This window comes from Cetorhinus maximus, chromosome 5 (assembly GCF_964194155.1).
Source record: "Cetorhinus maximus chromosome 5, sCetMax3.hap1.1, whole genome shotgun sequence".
In the NCBI taxonomy this organism is placed as follows: domain Eukaryota; kingdom Metazoa; phylum Chordata; class Chondrichthyes; order Lamniformes; family Cetorhinidae; genus Cetorhinus; species Cetorhinus maximus.
In genome coordinates, this window is record NC_135883.1 from 27,566,208 (window position 1) to 27,586,507 (window position 20,300).

Sequence of the window (20,300 nt, forward strand, 5' to 3'; positions counted from 1 at the left end):
TTTTTGCTAATTATTTTGAATCTGTGCCTTCTAGTTCTTGGTGCACTATTGAGTGAGAACAGTTTCTTACTATTTATCCTGCCAGGATCTTGAATACCTCTACCAAGTCTCCCCTCTGCCTCCTTTTCTCCAAGGAAAACAGTCCCAATCTCTCCAATCTATCTTCATAGCTACAGTTCTTTACCCCTGGAATCATTCTTGTGAATTTCCTCTGTACTCCAATGCTTTCACACCCTTCCTCAAATATGGCAGCCAGAACTGGACACAGTACTCCAGATGAGGCCTAACTAGTGTCTTATACAAATTCAACATAATCTCCTCGCTCTTGTAATCAATGCCCCTATTAATAAAGTCTAAGATACTATATGCTTTATTAACTGCTCTCTCAACATGCCCTGCCATCTTTAATGAATTATGTACGTATACACCGAGGTCCCTCTGTTCCTGCACCTCTGTTCCTGCACCTCTTTGAGTGTTTCCCTTTACTTCATACTATCTCTCCACATTCTTCCTGCCAAAATGAATCACCTCACACTTCTCTGCGTTGAACCTCTTTTTAATTAAACTGCTCTCCACAGGTATAGAAGAGTATTCCATCTTGGACAACTGTGAGCTTTGTAGGCAGTTTGGAATTACGTAAGGGACATTTTGAGCTAGCCTTAGCCAGTTGTATCAGGTACGTTTTTCGGTCAAGGACCAAGAATATTGATAGGTAATGAAGGTGGGATCATGAGTATTAAGTTTCATTTGTTGGTTAGAAACAGTTTCTTAAAAGTGAAACAAATAACATTCTTGTTGCCCCATTGTTAAGAGAAGATGTCCAAGGTTGTGGCCTGGAGTTTGTTTGCACTGAAATTGTGATTTGAAGTTGTTGAACCAGTAGCAAAGGATTGATTAGGATTGGATGATAAATGGAGGAGGTCATTTGTATGAAGGCGCAAACAGACAAAGACCATGAGCTATCGACTAAACCACGTATGAAGTGATATGAAACTGAACTGGTCAGCCCTAAATGGCTTTAGTGGAGGCCATAATTGATAACTAGTTTGGATATGCATCGTGCCAGATTTCATTAAAGGCAATGGCAGATGACTCACTAAATTGGTAAAGAGGTACATTGTGTACGCAGCAGGATGATCAGATGGTCTATAATGCTCCAAATCATAGTAATAATCATGAATGAGGCCATAACTTTCAAGGATGAATAATTTGAGTGCTCATCAACTCGTAACATTTTAAGATAAAAATGTAAAAGTAATAAAGCTGTGAGAAGGTAAGAGGTCAGTTTTCTTGGGCATAAATGATAGTGAGCACATTTCTATGATAAAGGATAAGTAGACTGGGAGTTAAAATAAATTGAAAATCTCTAACTACATGAAGTTCGTGTTTGAGGACAGTGAAACAATTATGGCATTGAAATTGACGAGCCTCACTTTTTTTACAGCTATTTATCTTTCTAACAGCTGACTAAAACATATCCTATGTGTGAGGATTGTCTTATTTCCCTTAGACTTCCGTTATATGTTCAAATATAGGTTGAAAGGTTATATGAAATGTAATAGTAGCTAAATTGGTGTTTAATTATTTGTTTGAAAATATTTATTTTAATGTAATTAATTTGGATGTTTTTATATAATTCTGTATGTTAAAAGCTGGTTAGCCTCAACAGTAGCATGTGTAAATGATTTACGCACAAGAATAACAGAAAATCAAACATGTTCTTAAAATATTGGACATTTTCAGAATTTACACTTGTACTTACAAATGCACTTTTACAATCTGTAGGAGGAAGAGGAGTTGGAAGGAAAGCCTAGTGATGCAGAAAGCTCTGAAAGCTCCGATGATGACCGAGCCTGGGTTGAAGAGGTCCAAAAACAGCACAAACTCCTGCGCAGAGAACAAAAATTGAAACTAATGGAATGTGATCAGCAAACACATTCAAAACCAAAATTCTTTGAGATCAAAGCTGGAGAAGAGTTCAAAAATTTTAAAGATGCTGCCCGAAAACAAAAGCTGCTCAAGTGAGTGTGGCTTCTATGTTTTAATCAATTATGCACTGTCAAAAAGGTAAAATTAAATTTCCCTATTAGTAAATAGATGCAATGTTGCCAGGTCCCAGGGCTTAGATTATGAAGAGAGATTTTATTAATTAGAAACAAAAACAAAAATAGCTGGAAAACTCAGCAGGCCTGACAGCATCTGCGGAGAGGAATACAGTTAACGTTTCGAGTCCGTATGACGTTCTGATGAAGAGTTATATGGACACGAAACGTTAACTGTATTCCTCTCCACAGATGCTGTCAGACCTGATGAGTTTTTCCAGCTATTTTTGTTTTTGTTTCAGATTTTCAGCATCTGCAGTATTTTATTTTTTATATTAATTAGGCTTGTATTCTTTGGAATGTAGAAGGTTAAGGGGTGACCTGATTGAGGTCTTTAGTATTTTGAAAGGCTAGATAGAGAGAAACATTTTTTGCTGTTGGAGAGTCTTGGGTGAGGGAACTTAGCCTTAAAGTCAGAGCCAGGCCATTTAGGAGTAAAGTTAGGAAACACTTCATCACGCAAAGTATAGTAGAATTGTGGAACTCTGTCCCACAAAAAGAACGTAGATGTTAACTTCAATCAATTTTGAATCTGAGATTGATGGATTTTTGCTAGCCAAGGGTATTGAGAGATATGGGGCCACGATGAGTGAACAGAGTTATAATACAGATCAACCATGACCTCAGTGAATGGTGGAACAGGTTTGAGGGGCTGAAAGCCCTAACCTTGTTCCTATGAGGCATGATATTGTTCAACCTTCCTCCCCTGCCCTCAAATGAGGGCTATCTGGACAATGTTTTCTATCTTTTTAATAGAATATATCAATACTAATTTAAAGGAAAACAATATTTCAGGATATTTTATCAATATTTGAGTGTCAGCTTTGTTTAGTTGGCAGCACTCATGTTTCGGAGTCAAAAGTTGTGGGTTCAAGTTCCATTCTGGCCATGGGTATGTAATCCATGCTGACAATTCAGTATAACACTGAAGTGATCTTTGTCAGGTGTGTTATCCTTTGACAAATTGTGGCCTTGTTTGCCTGCTCAGGTGATGTGAAAGATTCTGTGATGCTATTTGAAGAAGAGTGGAGAGTTCCTCCTGTAAAGCACAGTGTTCCTCCTTCAGCTAACGCCAATAGAAACAGTAACTAGTCATTCACCTAACTTCTTGTTTGTAGGACCTTGCAACATGCAATTTGGCTGCCAAGTTTGCCTCTATAACTGTGATGGAATTTCAAGAGTTAATATGTTTTGGTGTTCAGAGGACATGAAAGGCACTGTATAAAGGAAATTTGTTCTTACAGTTGCAAGTTTGTAAAATGTAAAAATGATGGGATCAACTGTTAAAATACTAAGCCAGTTATTTAAAGCAACTGCCCTATTCTCCCAGCCACCTACAACCACCCCCACCTCCTTTTAGCCTGGCACAGAAAACTTAAGTAATCATTTTTGTTTTAATAAGGACATCAATTGGGTGTGCCTACTACATGTCTCTGTGGGCAAATGCATTGTGTGATGTGATATTGATTCTAATCCTATGAACCAGAATGCATCCTTGTCTGTGTGCATTAGCTGACTTCAGCCCACCATCGATAGAAGTACTTTGTGCCCCTAGACTTTGTTGTGAAAAGAATTAGTTAGGGCTCATATCCCTCAATGACGATACCAATATCGACTGGAAGTGCGCATGTGTGGATGTTGGGTTAGCAAAGAAACCACTGAGAATATTTCATTAGTTGAATAACCTCATTAAGTGGCTGTGTTTGGCCACTACTTTTTGAGGTGCTCAACATTCATATAGGGTTTCACTATCTTACCATGCTCACTGCTTTCAGAAACGATGGGTAATGGAAGAAACAGGGAAATGGTTATGGAACCCTGTTAGCATGCCATGATAGTCTTCTAATAAAAAATTACTTATCAACTTCATAGTAACTATTCTATATATTTTACATTTCTGGCACTAACATTCTATCGAAGTATACAAAACTTAATTTCTAACTTTAGTATTTTATTTTTACTTGATATTATGCAGAACAACACTTGAAGATCGCTTGAAACATGAGGAGAAGACTGGAACACTCCATCTATCTGACACCACAGTAGGCAGTAAACAGTTAACATTCACCCTTAAAAAGGTGAGTTAATTCCACAGTGTTCTTTACAATAAGGATAACATATTCAGAGATATGATAAAATAAGAGTGAGCAAATGAGGTATAACTACCAGATTATCACTATCAATTAGGAGGGCTGAAAAAGGTGGTCGAGAGCAATAAGCTTAAACTCATAATGGTGATAGTCAAAATAAGAAAATAATGGACAGGTTGAAAAACTGCTTTGCATCAGTGTTTACAATAGAGAAAGAATCAGGGATAGAGACTCACTAATTTTAAAACATAAAAAAGATAACCAATGAAGAAAATGGTGCCATTAAAGAGCGAAAAATCCACAGGTCTGGTTCATTTTCCGGGGTTTTAAAGGAAGTAGGTTAGAACATTGCAGGTGCCCTAACTAGAATCTGCCAAAGTTCTCTGATTCTGGAACTGTTCCTTTAATTGGATAATTGATCATGTCACACCTGTAAGATGAGAGAGGGAACCTAAGGAATTATAGACCAGTTAGCCTAATGTCTTTTTATTGGAAAATTACATAGCGACTTAACACCCTAACTTTTCAGTTGATGCAAGAGAGGCAGTGTTGATTTGTAAAAGGTGCATCATGTCTGAGGAACCTGATTGAATTATCTGAATATGTGACTAGTCAGAAGAGAATGTCTATGAATGTTATTTATATGAATTTCCAGAAGCCATTTGATATAGGTCTCTCAAGAGATTGTTAGCTAAAGCTAAGCACATTGAACTGAAAGCAAATTGTCACAGACAGAATTATCTGTTCTGTTACAGCCTATAATCAGTATGTTTTGTATGGAAAGAGTTGTGTCTTTTATTATCTTGGAGTGTGTGTTCCAATTAAATTATTCAGCAGCAAGCTTTCGTGAGTTCAAAATAAAGATTTTCTCTCTCACTATCCCAAATTAACACAACGTCACACACTTGGTCTCATGCAGTAACACTTAACACATGCATACGCACCACACGCGCACACCACACGTACACGCGCACACCACACGTACACGTACACGCACACAAAGATTGGATATAGATAAAGATAATGCACTTTTACAGATTGCAGTTAATTCGGTCTCTGATTTATGATTTCTGGTTTCCCATGTGGCAGACCTGTGGTTTCTTGAATGGATTTGGTGATTTAAAGTTGAAGCGAGGGTCTTTTAAAGTGAAGGGTCACAGCAGGTTGCAAGGTTTCTTGTAATCTAATATCTAGGAAGCTGGTTCTCAGGTGAACTTGAAACTGGAACAGGATAAGTACTTTGGCTGCTTGACGACTTGTAGCCAATTTCAGAGTCTGGTTCTCAGACTAGCTGACAACTGGTTCTGATGGATCTGCTAGATCCTGGGGTAATAAATTTGCAGTCCCTGAAACCAGTTTTGATCACATGACCACTGGGTTTACCTTTTGAGGCCCACCCAGTCTAGTTGGATGGGGGAGGCCATCATGATACAATGGGAAGCTGATAGTGGTCATTGAGTTTCGATCTTCCCTTTTGTCCAGTATGAAACATGGAGACAGGCAGTCTTGAAACTCCATAGTCTTTAATGTTGGCCCAACCTTAAGCAATGAGATGTGTGAATTCCACAAATGGCTGCGAGGTATCCTCACCTATGTCCATATTTAATTAGGTATTCGCCAGAGACTTGATACTGTCCATATTCCAAAAGCCAAATGATTTGCGGCAGTCATCTTAACAGCTTGTTTGTGTCCATTTTTTTTTAAATATTAACTGGAAGTTCATAATACGACATTCCTTTACTGGGCATGACAAAATTATTGACCTGGTTAAGAAATTGGCTGAGTGGCAAGAGACAAAGTTGGGGTAATGGGCAAGTATTCTAATTAGTAGGATGTGACTCGTGTCTCTCAGGGGCCTCAATGTTCACTTTTAACTACTTAGATGGGATTAAAAAAAGACATATCCAAGTATGCTGTTGGCTCAAAGATACACAGCATTGTAAGCAGTTTAAATAGAAGAATAAAATTACAGAAGTATATTAATATATTAAGTGAATAGACAAAACTATGACAAATGATTTACCTGTTGGTAAATGTGAGGTCATCCATTTGGAAACAAGGTACTTCTTAATTGGTGAGAAGTTAGAAACAGTGGACTTTAGGGTCCAAGTGCATAGATCGGTAAAATGTCATGGTCAGGTACAGAAGCTAATCACAGGATTTGGAATACTTTCCTTTATATCTGGAGGACTAGATACAAAAGGAAAACCCTGGTTGGATCACACCTAGAGTATTGTGGGCAGTGCTGGGCATTGCACCGAAGGAAGGAAATATTGGGCCTGCAGGGAGTGGAGCGTATGTTTACTGGAATGATACCTGGACTCCAACGGTTAAGTTGAGGGATTACACAAACCAGGATTGTATTCAATAGAAATGAGAAGGTTTAAGGGCTGACTTATTCAAAATTTTCAAAAAATTAAGGGATACAGGTTAGATAGAGAAAAACAATTTTGCAGAGTCCAGGACTAGGGGACATGGTTTAAAATTTAGAGCTAGACCTTTCAGGAATGAAATTAGGAAACTCTTCTACACATGAAGGATGGCAGGAGTTTGGCACTCCCTTCTGGGAATGGTAATTGATGTTAGATCAATTGTTGATTTTAAATCTGAGATTGATTTTTTGTTTTGTTAACCAAAAGATATTAAGGGATATGGGGCAAAAACAGATATGTAGAGTTAGACCATAGACTGGCCATGATTTCATTGAATAGCAGAATAGGCTCAAGGGGTTAAATGGCCCACTGTTACTTGCTGTTGATTAGGCTTGGTCTTACACATTTAGGTTTTTAAACTTTTTGCATGACAAGTTGCAGAAAGTGTGAGCTAATGATGGTGCAGTGAGGAAAACCAGACATCTGGGACCCAAGTGAACAGGGCAAGCAGTTGTGTATTTGCTTAACCAAACGGATTGAAGTATTATGAAATTAATAGCACAAGGATTGAGAAGGAAGTCAAAATTAGAATGTGAATTCAGTGTCAAATCAGGTACAGGAAGAAAAATGAAAGGGAAAGAAAGATTTGATTGAGCGAGAAGAGAGAATTTTTTCAAAGAATTTGATATAATTTGACATTTTAAAAATTCCCAACAATTAAAACCTGAAGGAATGGCACTCATTACTTGTAACAGTTAATTTTCAGCACCAGAGAGATTGTTTGGCAGTAATTAATATTTATCACATTGTTAAAAAGCAACTTAAACTGGAATGGACGAGACTTAACTTTCTGTGGTAGGTTTAGTTAATTTCAACTGCACCAATGCAACAACTTCATTAAAAGGCATTGAATGTTGTGGTGAGCTGACAGGGATGCCATTTTTGCCAAGGGTAATGGCAGGGCAGCACAATTCTGACAGCAAATTTTTGGATATTTGAGTTAACTGCACATTTGCTCCTCACCCAAAGTTACTCTACTATTTGCAGATAAAATAACAGCGAGCACCATTAGCTTCACCATTTATTTTAAAAGGAAAGCCTGAGATGTTACGCTTTATGCCCTTTCAGTTAAAATCTTGGCTTCAGACACAATGCGCTACTACTGAGTTTTTGGAGAAAAACTAGACCATCTGATTGGCTCTTTGTGTTGGAGTTGAAATGCAATACCCAGTGCCTGAGCACACCAACGACTGACTTTAGACCAAGTAATTTTCTTTAGCAGCTGAGGCAGAGGAATGGCAAGGAGTCGGGGCAGAAGAGGAGAGACTGGGCCTTGGTGGAACACAGTCGATTTCGAACTTAGTTTAGGGATGCAGGGGAGGGGTTGGCATTCAAGAGAAAACGAAATCTGCCTTGGAGATTGTCTCTCAAGCAATACATTTGGCATTGTGAATGATAAATACATAAATGTACTTTATAAATGTTGTGACTGTGGGATTTGGGTTGGGTTGGCTGCTGGACTAGAACTCTGGTTGAATTTGGCACTGACTCCCATTGGGATAGGGTGTGCTTGAGATTGATGCTGTAGATGAAGCCTGCAGCATGGGTAAATTAGGCTATGGCCAGGATTTTCTGCGCCCGACCGTGACAGGCATGTTTAGTGGTGAGGTCGGAGAATCTCGCGAGAAGGCTTTAGGTGTGTTTCCCAACAACGTGAATCCAGGAAGCAATTGTCCCCTTCCCCCACCAATAGCGGGCCCGCATTTCCCGCTGTCAAACATTGGGAACTTAATTTGAATGTATTTGCATCTCATTATTGGGGTCACACACCAGAATCATCCTGCCACGTCAAATTTAAAGCCCACGTCAGTGATTTACAACTGCCTTCAAAAGGTGTGCACCTGGCGACTTGAACTTCGAGGGGAACTCAGAGGTGAATGCACACAACTTTGCGCAGCGCTTGCAATGATCCCAATGCAAGGAAGCGGCTCCACAGATTTGGAGCATGGTGGGGGGATTTGCAAGCAAGTCTCCACGAAGTCATCTTCGTGGTTGACTTGTGTTGCCCGGGCAAGGGCGACAGTGTCGGGGAGTAGGGAACCTTGAGGCAAGGGTGACAGTGCAAGGGAGAAGACAACCTCTGGGTGAGTGTTGCAGTGCAAGAGGGAAGAATGAAATCTCGGAGCATGGGTGCTAGTGCCGGGGAGAAGGGAATCTCGGGGCTAGGGCGACAGTAAGTGCAATTGTGCAAGATGGAGAAGGGAACCTTGGGGCAAGGGCACTAGTGCCGGGGAGAAGGGAACCTCTGGGTAATGGCTACAGTGCAATGGGGCGGGTGGGGGGGGTCATGGCTGCACAGACTGACGTTTGAACACACGCGCCAGGGTGGAGGCAGGGGAAGAAAACGGCTGGGCAAATGCCGAAACATGTCAAAGATGAGCGCTCTTCCACAGCTGAGAGTGTTTAGCTTGAGCTTAATTGATATGCTGGGGTCAGGCTAGTCAAGCAATTGTGCCCACTCAAGCAGCACTAATTCCTGACGGTGCTAATGATTGCTCCTCTACTGTTAATCCCTCATGTGCACACTTCAAACTCTGAGTGCTATGGTGCTGCAGAACCATTGCGCAACTAGGCAAGCTTGAGGATCCTCTTGGGAAAGGTGGCCATCGAACACTGGCAAAGGAGTGTGCTTCTAGTCGTTTGCATTATGTTTAAATTGACATTGGCAAGTCGCCCTCATGGTCCAAGCAAACCTCAAAGCCTTTGAGTGGAAGTTAGCACAATGGATGCATCTGAAATGAGAGTTCAGGGTGCAGGCGAGTAGCCGAAGCTGTCACCACTTGGTCCTGTGGTGTGTGGGGCGCGGTGCTGGGTGGTGCATGGTGAACCATGTGCACTAAACACTGGGCATCCATGTGGTGGCCTGGACTCTCCGGCATGCGTTAAGGGGCCTTGAGAGGCAGCCACAGGCAATAACTAGACCAAAGAGTGCTCCTTAGGAGACAAGTGCTGACCCTTGCATCTCTCTCTTCGATATTGCAGTGAGGAGACCATTAGGAACATGGAGCCTGGTGATCTTGCTGTCTGCCTCATTGCTTATAGGCAGGAGAGAAGAATGTGACAGAGGCGCCTGGCTCACGAAAGGGAGGAGCAGAACCCTGAAGATCAAGGGGCGGCATAACCTCCTCCGCATGCAGAGGATGAACCCTGCAGAGCACTCGATCATAGGCCAATCGCTAGACCCAGGGTCTATAGACGGCGCAAGTGCTACCTGCAGATGCACAAGAACCAGCTGAACATTGACAGATCTGGCAGAGCACTGCAGTACGCTCCCCAGAGGGGAGCACCATGGGTTGCTGCGCGCTACACAACCTGGCGATGCAAAGTGGGGAGAACCTGGATGATGAGGAAATGCAAGAGCTGCACGTTCCCTCCGATGAGAAGGAAACGGAAGGGGATGATGATGAGGTCCTGGAAGGCGAGGGTGCAGGTGATGAGGCCATTGCACTGCCCAGATGAGGCAGGTGTATTCATGAGGCCCTCATTGCCACAAGATTCCGGGAGGATGATGATGAAATGCAGTGAGGACACTCCTGAGATCTTCACATTGCACCTGGGAACGTTTGACACCTGGGTGGTTGAGGGCAGCGCACATACACTCCACGAAGAGGGCCATATCATGGAGACACTGCTGAGATACAGGGGCAGATGGACTTTAACAGCACTTTATCCTTTGGCAGGCTTTATCACCTGTTCCCTTCAGCCCCACACCTTCACCTGTCAGGAATGGTGACATGATGGAGGGGCAGCTCTGCCTCTAAGGTGCTGAGAGCACAAGGAGAACATCACGGAAACCAGTGACACTTGGGTACGAAATTCTTGCAGCAAACAAAAGCCACATGGTGTAAGCACCACTAAACTGGAGAATGAATTTTAAGCCGAGCAATCACTGCTCCAAATGTTACACTCTGCACAGGTGAGAGGCCCTGGACTGCGACGCTAGCCTTCATTTCGTACAGGGAGCAAGGTTTCACATCTGATTGACACATAACAATCAGATTATGGTGGTCATAACAAGGAGCCATGGGCAAGGAAACATTCTTGGGTGTGTGTATTTACAGTGGTCAACGTTAAGTGCGAGTGATTAACACCCATGCTCACGTTATGCAACTACATCTTCTTGCCCTTTCTAACCCTATCACTACATCTTGGTGCTCCCCCGACATTCACAGCAGAGCTGGAGGTGACCAGCTGACTGCTATGCCCTGTTGTCTGTGATGACTTTGGCGGGTGTCCTCTGGAGTGCTTTTGCCACACAGCAAAAGCCCTGTCCTCGGCCTGCAGAACTGGAGCTGCTGGGGTTACAGGAAGAGGGGATTCGGATGAGCCAGACACACCAAGTCTCCTGCGTGGATGGCCCCAGGGTGTGCACCTGCTGATCATCCTCTCTATGGGTGCCTGAAGGCTCCTGGCAGACTCCTTGAGAGGAAGGGGCAGCTGGAGTGAGCTCAAGACGCCCTGCACCCCTTTCGTGTTGACATTGATGGATGCCAGCAAGTGCCTCAGTAATGGAGTGCACTTCTGGACCAAGGTTTCCATGGCAGCTGCCATCCTACCAGTGTTGACCTCAGCGTCGGCATGCCAACACCCGATCAGCTCAGACTGAAGGCGGACGGTCTCCTCCATCATGCCTTGCAATCTGAGGAGTGCAGCGGCCATCCCTTCCTGATGTTCCTGAGCTTGCTTTTGCATCTCCAGCAACTGAGCTATAACCAGAGTCCAGAGGCTCCTCATCTGACTCTGACTCAGCAGATTTCTGGCATCCAGCAGTCCTCCGAGTGTCAGAAGCTTGGGAAGTCTCTGCCTACGCCTGCTGTGGATCAGACAGTGTGATGTGCTCACCAGATTGTGACCCTGAGGCTACTCAAAAACTAGATCCCACCAAGGTGTGTGTCTGTGTGCTGGTGGAGGTTGTGGGTAAGCGCTGTGACGGGTCTTCAATTTCAGTGTCTGCAGATTCCTGTTCCATGACGTCCTCAGCTGTAGTCGAGGACCTGGGTCATGATCCCCCTTGGGTGCTTCCCAGATGTGCCTGCGAAAGCAAGGAGAAATAATTAGTGCATGGCAGGAGGCTGCAAAACAGGGGAACTCACTCACAGCATGGTTGCCTGATGGATGTTGCATTGACGAATCCTCACTTGGTTGAGCGCCGCTGAACTCACCATCAGCACAGAAACGGTCCACATCATCACTGGCCAGATGGATGGCTCTACTTTCAAAGTCTGATAAGGACCTTGATGTGAGGCATTTCTCCATCAGTCTGCAACCTCTCTCTTTTGTTGTGTGCCAGCTTGTTCTGCATGAATACAGATGGAGAGAGTGTAAACAGGACACCTGCCAAGCCAGATGAAAAGGGTGCCTGGCATGTGTGGGTGGTGAGTGGTGCCATGGAGAGGATGAGGGGACAATCTGGAGGGCAGACGAAGGTGTATGTGAGAAAGTGAATGATGATGTCCTTTGAGCTGGCAGTGAGTGAGACCCCTGTGGATGTGTGATGGGTCTGAGAGTGAGAGAGAGAGTTGAGTGATGAGAGTGGCTTAACCTTAGCAGAATGAGGAAGATTGTTCATCCTCTTTCCGTACTGGATGGCTGCCCTCTTTTGGAGGGTGTTGGCACTGACCACTGCTGCCACCGTCTCTCATGCTGGATTTCTCACCTTGAATAAGTTTCGTCACCCAGAGTGGGGGCAGAGGACTTCGTAGTGGGCCCCCACTGCTTCTAGTAGGCACTCGAGGAAGGCGCCGCTAAATTTGCGGGCAGCATGTTTCCTCCCTTTTGGCAGCCATCAGTTCCCAGCAGCTTCCTATCCCTTGAAGAGTGCCAGCTCTGTGCAGAGGTGGCCTTTAAATATGGCACCCAGTTTACTGAAGGCCTGAGGTCACGGCAGGGCAGGGGAATCGGAGGCTGCCTAGTCAGCGATCCGTGTAAAACCTGTGCCTCTAAATGTTTTAAAGTGGCACATGATATGGTAGAAAAAGCTGCCATTGCTATCGTTGGGTCACACCCTGATTTTCCTACCCGATTTTGGACTTCTCCGATTCCTGGGACAATTCTGCCCTATGGGTGGGGATTGATGGAGTAAGTTAATAACAAAATGCAATTATTGATTGATTATGACTAACGTGTTAATCATGTGTATAAATTGTATTTTCTAGACTATGTAGTTGGAGTAGGTTGTTAACTATTACATCGGGAGAGTAAAATTGTTTTTGTTTATGGTTGTTGTAGATAGTTTCCGATTTTTTTTTGTGTGGATTGCATTTTAGTGAATAGAAAAATTTGAGCCAAATAGCATGCAGTTGTAAAAATGCTTCTTTGGTAAATTTAAGTAATTGAAATACTTTGTGCCTACACAGGCACAACGACCCAAGCTTTCTGTAATCTTGCAGATCTGTAACATGCACAACCTGGAAATTTTATGTAAATAGTTCATTGCACGCAAAGAAAATATTGCAACTTGATAAATGCATGCTTGACAAAATACTTGTCAGCTGCAGTCTACTACTATTTATCTGGTTTGGAATTCAGATTCCTGATTCACAGGCCTATTTAATTCTCTTTGACTTCTCTCTCATCTTGGCCTCCAATATGTAATATATTTTACTGTGGCCTAATCTGAAAAAGCAAATGCCGCCCTGCATTTTTACATTTTTAAAAACATGACCAACTATAAGTTCCACTCCAAAACTTACTTCAGTGTTGGCTGCTCTGAGTTGGTGTTTGAGGATGAATTGTGATTAATTGCAAATACTGTCCTAAGATTGAAAGATATGTCATTGTAAAAAGGATATTCATTTTGAACAACAATAGAGGCCTGCTTGATCTGTCACTAAGTCACATGATGTACAGTGAGTGGGCATTGCAATCAACATTCAAATCAAACTTTCCAATAATCTCTTTTCGGTACATCTGTGACTGTATCGGTGCTGCTTCATGCTCTTGCCTGGACCTGGAAAATTTATCAATTTTTTTTTGCTTCCAATTTCCACCCCTCTCGCACCTTCAAATGGTCCATCTCCGACACTTCCCTTCCTTGACACCTCTTTCTATTTCTGGTGATAGACTATCTACCAATATTCATTACAAGCCCACTGACTCCCACAGCTACCTCGACTACAATTCCTCATACCCTGCTTCCTTTGAGGACACCATCCTTTTGTCCCAGTTCCTCTCCCTCCATCCTATCTGTTCCGATGATGCTACCTTCCAAAACGGCACTTCTGACATGCCTTCCTTTTTCCTTAACCGAGGCCCCCCCCACTCCCTCACTGTCGTTGACAGGGTCCTCAACTGTGTCCCCAACCCATTTCCCACACCTCTGCCCCTCCCTCCCAGATCCATGATCAGGTACCCCATGTCCTCAGTTTTCGTCATTCCCCCCCCGCCAACCTCTGCATTTAAAGGATCATCCTCTGCCATTTCCGCCAACTCCAGCATGATGTCACCACCAAATACAACTTTTTCTGACCCCCACCCCCTCCCCACAATCAGCATTCTGTAGGGGCCATTCCCTCTGTGATACCCTGGTTCAATCATCCATCACCCCAAACTCCTCATCCCCCTTCCGTGGCACCTTCCCATGCAATCATAGAAGGTGCAACACTGGCTCCTTTACCTCCTCCCTCCTTTCTGTCCAAGACCCAAACACTCCTTCCAGGTGAAGCAGCGCTTCACTTGCACCTTGTTCAATTTAGTCTACTGCATTCACTGCTCCCAATGCGGCGGCCTCTAAATTGGGGAGACTAACCGCAGACTGGGTGACCGTTTTGCGGAACACCTTCGCTCAGTCTGGAAGTATGACCCAGACCTTCCTGTCACTTGCCATTTGAACACACCACCCTGATCTCATGCCCACATGTCCATCCTTGGCTTGCTACATTGTTCCATTGAAGCCCAACGCATGCTGGAGGAACGGCACCTCATCTTCCAATTTAGGCACTTTACAGCTTTCCAGATTTAACATTGAGTTCAACTTCAGACCATGAACTCTCTCCTCCATCTTTATCCCTTAATCCAATTTTTTGTTTTATTTTTCTATTTAATTTTTTTATTTTTTATTTATTTTCCTCCCCCTTTTTCCCCACAGGGCCACCAGTTTCTATGTTGCGCTTTCACAGAGTGCTGATCCTTGTGCAACTATTAACACATTATGCTATCTTACATTTATGGCACTATCAGCAACTTCTTTAGTCTTCGTCACTACCATTAAGATGCCCTTTGTCTTGTGTCTATGACACCTTTGTCAATCTCCCCTGAGCTCCCACCTATCCTGGATCAGTAGGGGATTGAATAAGGACAATAGACTAGGTAAGCAGTTTGCCAGATTACTGCCTGGAGAGTGAAGATAAAATTCTACCTTAAGGTACCCTCAGTACCAACAAAGTAATGCTAGAAAATAGCTTTATCCAGATGGGCATGACATCTACATTATGTAATTCTGTCTTTCATGGAGATTATTTGAAAAACTACAATTTCACATTAAATTATTATGAAGTTATTCATAGCTGATGTGGGAGTGGAAAAAAATTCAGACTGGTACAATAGGGGCACTATTCTGAGTTGTGAATAAGGTTGCCTTGTTGGGTAGAGTTGAAGTGCTGTTCTGTATTTGACATTTGATGCTGTCTCTGAATAGCAAAAGTAGGAAATGTTCTGTTCTCAGCATAAGCACTTCCAACTTTAAGCACAAACATTTACTATTAAAGCAACCTCCTGAAATTCAGTATGTGAATAAAATTGAGTAGTGGGGGGATGGGGCAAAGAGGAGGAAAAGATATTGGGGTTGGATGTAAAACAATGAAAAGTCTGTGCTGCTAATCAAGTTTTTTCTCTTTGGTAAATTTGGAAAGATTTATACTACCACGCACAGGTAAAAGAATTTTTTATTTTCCAGCAGCTTGGAGAAAGCATAGCCCTCAACTTTGCGTGACCTTATTTTTGAGTCTTTATACTAAGTATGTCAGTCGTTGTATCTTAAATGTTTGGGAGTAAATTATGACATTTTCATTGCAGTAGATGTACAGATAATAAAACAATAGCATTGTCATTGGTATTAAATGCATTAGTATTGATTTTAAAAATGGAAAATGTATTCTGAACCCTTACAGTCCTTCAAAGATCAAACTTTACATTCCATTTGTAACTACTGATTGAAAATGTTTTTAATTCATTCATGGGATGTGGGCGTCGCTGGCTAGGTTAGTGTTTATTACCCATCGCTAATTGCCCTTGCGAAGGTGGTAGTGAGCTGCTGCCTTGAACTGCTGCAGTCCCTATGGTGTAGGTACACCCACAGTGCTGTTAGTGAGCAACTTCCAGGGCGTTGACCCTAGTCAGGATGGTGTGTGGCTTGGAGGGGATCTTCCAGGTGGCATTGTTCCCATGAATCTGCTGCCCTTGTCATTCCAGATGATGGTGGTCGTGAGTTTGGAAGGTTCTGTCTAAGGAGCCTTGGTGAGTTTCTGCAGTGCATCTTGTATATGGTACACACTGCTGCCATTGTGGAGGGAGTGAATGTTTGTGGATGGGGTGCCAATCAAGCAAGCAGCTTTGTCCTGGGTGGTGTCAAGCTTTTGAGTGTTGTTGGAGCTGCACTCAGGCAAGTGGAGAGTATCCCATCACACTCCTGACTTGTGCCTTGTAGATTGTGGACAGGTTTTGGGGTGTCAGGAGGTGGGTTAATCGCCACAGGATTCCGAGCCTCTGACCTCTTGTAGCCACAGTATTTATATGGCTAGTCCTGTTCAGTTTCTGGTTGATGGTGCCCCCAGAATGTTGATAGGATTCAACATTCTATTCTATTCTATTCTGATGCTAATGCCATTGAATGTCATGGGGCGATGGGTAGATTCTCTCTTATTGGAGATGGTCATTGCCTGGCACTTGTGTGGCGTGGATGTTACTTGCCACTTGCTAGCCCAAGCCTGAATATTGTTCAGGCCTTGCTACATTTGGACATGGACTGCTTCAGTATCTGAGGAGTCATGAATGGTCCTGAACATTGTGCAAACATCAGCGAACATTCCCACTTTTGACCTTATGATGGAAGGAATGTCATTGATAAAGCAGCTGAAGATGGTTGTGCCGAGGACACTACCCTGAGGAACTCCTGCTAAGATGTCCTGGAACTGAGGTGATTGATCTCCAACAATAACAACCACCATCTTTGTGCTAGGTATGACTCCAACCATTGGAGAGCTTTCCCCCGATTCCCATTGACTCCAGTTTTGCTCAGGCTCTTTACAGCCACACACTGTCAAATGCTGCCTTAATGTCAAGGGTAGCCACTCTCACCTCACCTCTGGAGTTCAACTCTTTTTTTTGTCCATGTTTGAATCAAGGCTGTAATAAGATCAGGGGCAGAGTGATCCTGGCAGACCCCAAACTAGCATTAGCGAGTTGCTTATTTGTAAGCAAGTGCCATTTGATAGCACTGTTGATGACCTCATCCATCACTTTACTGATGATGGAGAGTAGACTGATGGGACGGTAATTGACCGGCTTGCATTTGTCCTGTTTTTTGTGGACGGGACATAGCTGAGCAATTTTTCACTTTGCCGGGTAGATGTCAGTGTTGTAACTGTACTGGAACAACTTGGCTAGGGGTGAAGCAAGTTCTGGAGCTCAAGTCTTCAGTAGTTTTGCCAGAACATTGTCAGGGCCAATAGCCTTTGCTGTATCCAGTGCCTTCAGCTGTTTCTTGATATCTCGAATAGTGAATCAAATTGACTAAAGACTGGCATCTGTGATGCTGGGGACCTCTGGAGGAGCCGAGGTGGATTATCCACTTGGCATTTCCGGCTGTAGATGGTTGTAAATGCTTCAGCGTTATCCTTTGCAATGATGTGCTGCACTCCGGCATCATTGAGGATGGGGATATTTGTGGAGCCTCATCCTCCAGTTAGTTGTTTATTTGTCCTCCACCATTCACGACTGAATGTGGCAGGACTGCAGAGCCAAGATCTGATCCATTGGTTTGGACAACCCAAAAGAGGCTTCTAATTTTTTTAAAAGGGGAATGAACCTGAGGAGCTCCAAAATGAAGCATTCCATGAACAATGTAAAATTCGTAGTTGTTAATACAAAAATATGTAGCATTAGGATTTGGGTAAATCTCTTAAGATTAAAGATTTTGCTTTCTTTTTGCCTGTAGATGATTTGAACTATATCTAGAAATAATTAATTGGTTAAGAGTTTTTCATTCTCAGGATGCTTTTGGGTTGAATGTGTCAGGGTACAATTTAGCTGACACTTGTTTGATTGTTTGCTGAAACTGGGTGTGTTAATTTGTGTCTCCTGACTTATTTTTGAGGCTACCTTGTGAAATGAGATAGCCAAGGCGGTTTTGAGATAGAAAGTGGAACAATGGAGACAATGAACACACCCAACAGGTTGGCATCTGTTATTTTGAAAAAAAAATTCCTTTCTGGAGTCTTATTCGCAATAACATTTGTCATGCCATAATGAAGTAGCAGTGACTGTATTCCATGAGCATAGACTTATAAAGACCTTAAGCTTTTCCTTAAGTTGTAGAGAGAGTCTGGTTTAAAAAGGAAGATAAGGTTACATCTCCAGCCTCAGAAATCATGGTAATATTTATTTCTGTGTACTGCTTAAAACATCTGTGTGCGCTGGACATTATCAAATGCAATAAACTGAGAAATATTGCAAAGCTGTATTTGATATTGGAATCTCGATCATCAGCGTAATGATGGAAGGGATCGTCGACATTGCTATCAAGTGGCATGTACTCAGAAATAACCCGCTCACTGACGCTCCGTTTTGGTTCTGCCAGGGCCACTCAATTCCTGACCTCATTATAGCCTTGGTCCAAACATGGGCAAAAGAGCTGTACTCCAGAGGTGAGGTGAGAGTGACTGCCCTTGACATCAGGGCAGCATTTGACCGAGTGTAGCAACGAAGAGCTCGAGCAAAACTGGAGTAATTGGTAATTGGGGAAAGTTCTCCACGAGTTGGAGTCATACCTAGCACAAAAGAAGACGGTTGTGGCTGTTAGAGGTCAATTATCTGTCCCAGGACAACACCACAGAAGTTCCTCAGGGTAGTGTCCTGGGCCAAACCATTTTCAGCTAGTTCATCAATGACCTTCCCTCCCTAAAATATTTGCAACACGCATGAGCGTTTTGGGCTCTACACTTGAATGTTAATTCAGTGTCAAATAGGTTTGCATGCACAGCATAATTAAGTACAGTACATTGCACCTTTTGTGAACAACTGTTATGGTCATCTTCTGTGAAGTGTTCAGGTTTCTTATGCACAAAAACTACTAATCGATTCTGAAAATACCGCTCAAAGTATTAAAGGGTGTAGCACTTAAAAAGTATGCCAAATTGTAAACTACTACTGCACTTGATTTGTGTCATCGTTAGAGGCCATTGGTTTCGTCACTACATTTCTGCCCTCTAGAAATCCCCTGGCCATCCTGTTTTCAAGAACCTTTCCAAAACCTGTGCCTCTGGTCCCCCAGCTTAATCATCTCCATTTTCCCTTTCTGCATTCTGTTCTGCACCCGCTGAATATTCTGAGTATAAAGCACTTTTTGAGGGGCCTTTCTGCATGTGCTGTAGAATGCAGATTATTAATTCTCTCAATCTTCCCTTCGTAGTCTGAACAACAAAAGAAGCGACAAGAGGCAGAAAAGCAGCATCATGAAGAAAGGAGGCGACTCAGGCGTTCTGCAGGACACCTTCGAGGCAAAGCAGTGAAAGGGAAGCCATTCTTCTAAAACAAAATATTGTTGGGTTTCTATTTTACTTCCCTCAATGAATAACTGGGAGCCAACAATTCCAAACAGCTGGTATCAACAGCATCAGTAAAAAGAAAACCGAAAGTAAAGGGTATTTGCTATGGCTTCAGACACGAACTCTTGCCATCTTGCTACTTCACATTAGACAACTTAGAACTTAAGATGCAGGACCTTGAAAATTTGTATTTTTAAATAACATCCTCCGCTGTAAAGACAAAATATGTATATTTATCAACAGGAGATTTTTAAAAAATTACAAAATATTATTTGTTCACATTTTGTCTGTTCGGCACCTGTTTTTTTTCTAAGTCAGCATTTTCCAGATCTGAAGCAGAAACCAAAGACTGCTTGTTCTATTAGTTTAGCTAGCATTGCTCCAAATGAAACCAGTAATCTTGTCGTTTGATTGCAATTTATTCTGTATATAGATGCCAAAACACTGGGCTCTTGATGTTATTTTTATTCCTGAAAGTGTATTTCCTCAAGCAATATTTAAAAGGATGCTGAAACACCACAGATTTATAAATATCATGTAAGAACCCTTTTTCATAACTAGATTGTTTTGTATTTTATTTCTCTAAGGCAAAGCAAAGGCACTATGCACAGACCAATTCTTTCTTTCTCATTTTCCTTTCTCTTTCTCTCTCTTTCTTTCCCATTTCTCCCCTCTTTTATCCATTTCTCACTCTCCCAGTTGGGTGTGAAAAATTGGGCAAGCAGTTAAAACAGCACAGCTCCAGTTCTCTCTAGATATGACTATTCCAATGCACTCCTGGCTGATCTCCCACATTCTGTCCTTAGTAGACTTGAGATAATTTAGAAATCTGCAGTCCTCTTCCTTAGCACTCCAAGTCCAATTCACCCCTTTGCTCACTAACCAACATGGGCCCCAGTCAAGCAATGCCTCAAT

General features: G+C 42.7%; 1 protein-coding gene across 1 annotated transcript in view; it reads left to right on the forward strand.

Annotated features, from left to right (window-relative positions):
• nol10 (nucleolar protein 10) overlaps positions 1 to 19,942 on the forward strand; it is a 66,848-nt gene extending 46,906 nt beyond the window's left edge. The window contains exons 19-21 of the mRNA XM_078541612.1: positions 1,786 to 2,021; positions 4,078 to 4,180; positions 19,250 to 19,942. Coding sequence (XP_078397738.1) covers positions 1,786 to 2,021; positions 4,078 to 4,180; positions 19,250 to 19,369 — 459 coding nt within the window. The 3' untranslated portion in view covers positions 19,370 to 19,942. The remainder of the gene's footprint in view (positions 1 to 1,785; positions 2,022 to 4,077; positions 4,181 to 19,249) is intronic.
• The last annotated feature ends 358 nt before the right edge of the window (positions 19,943 to 20,300 follow it).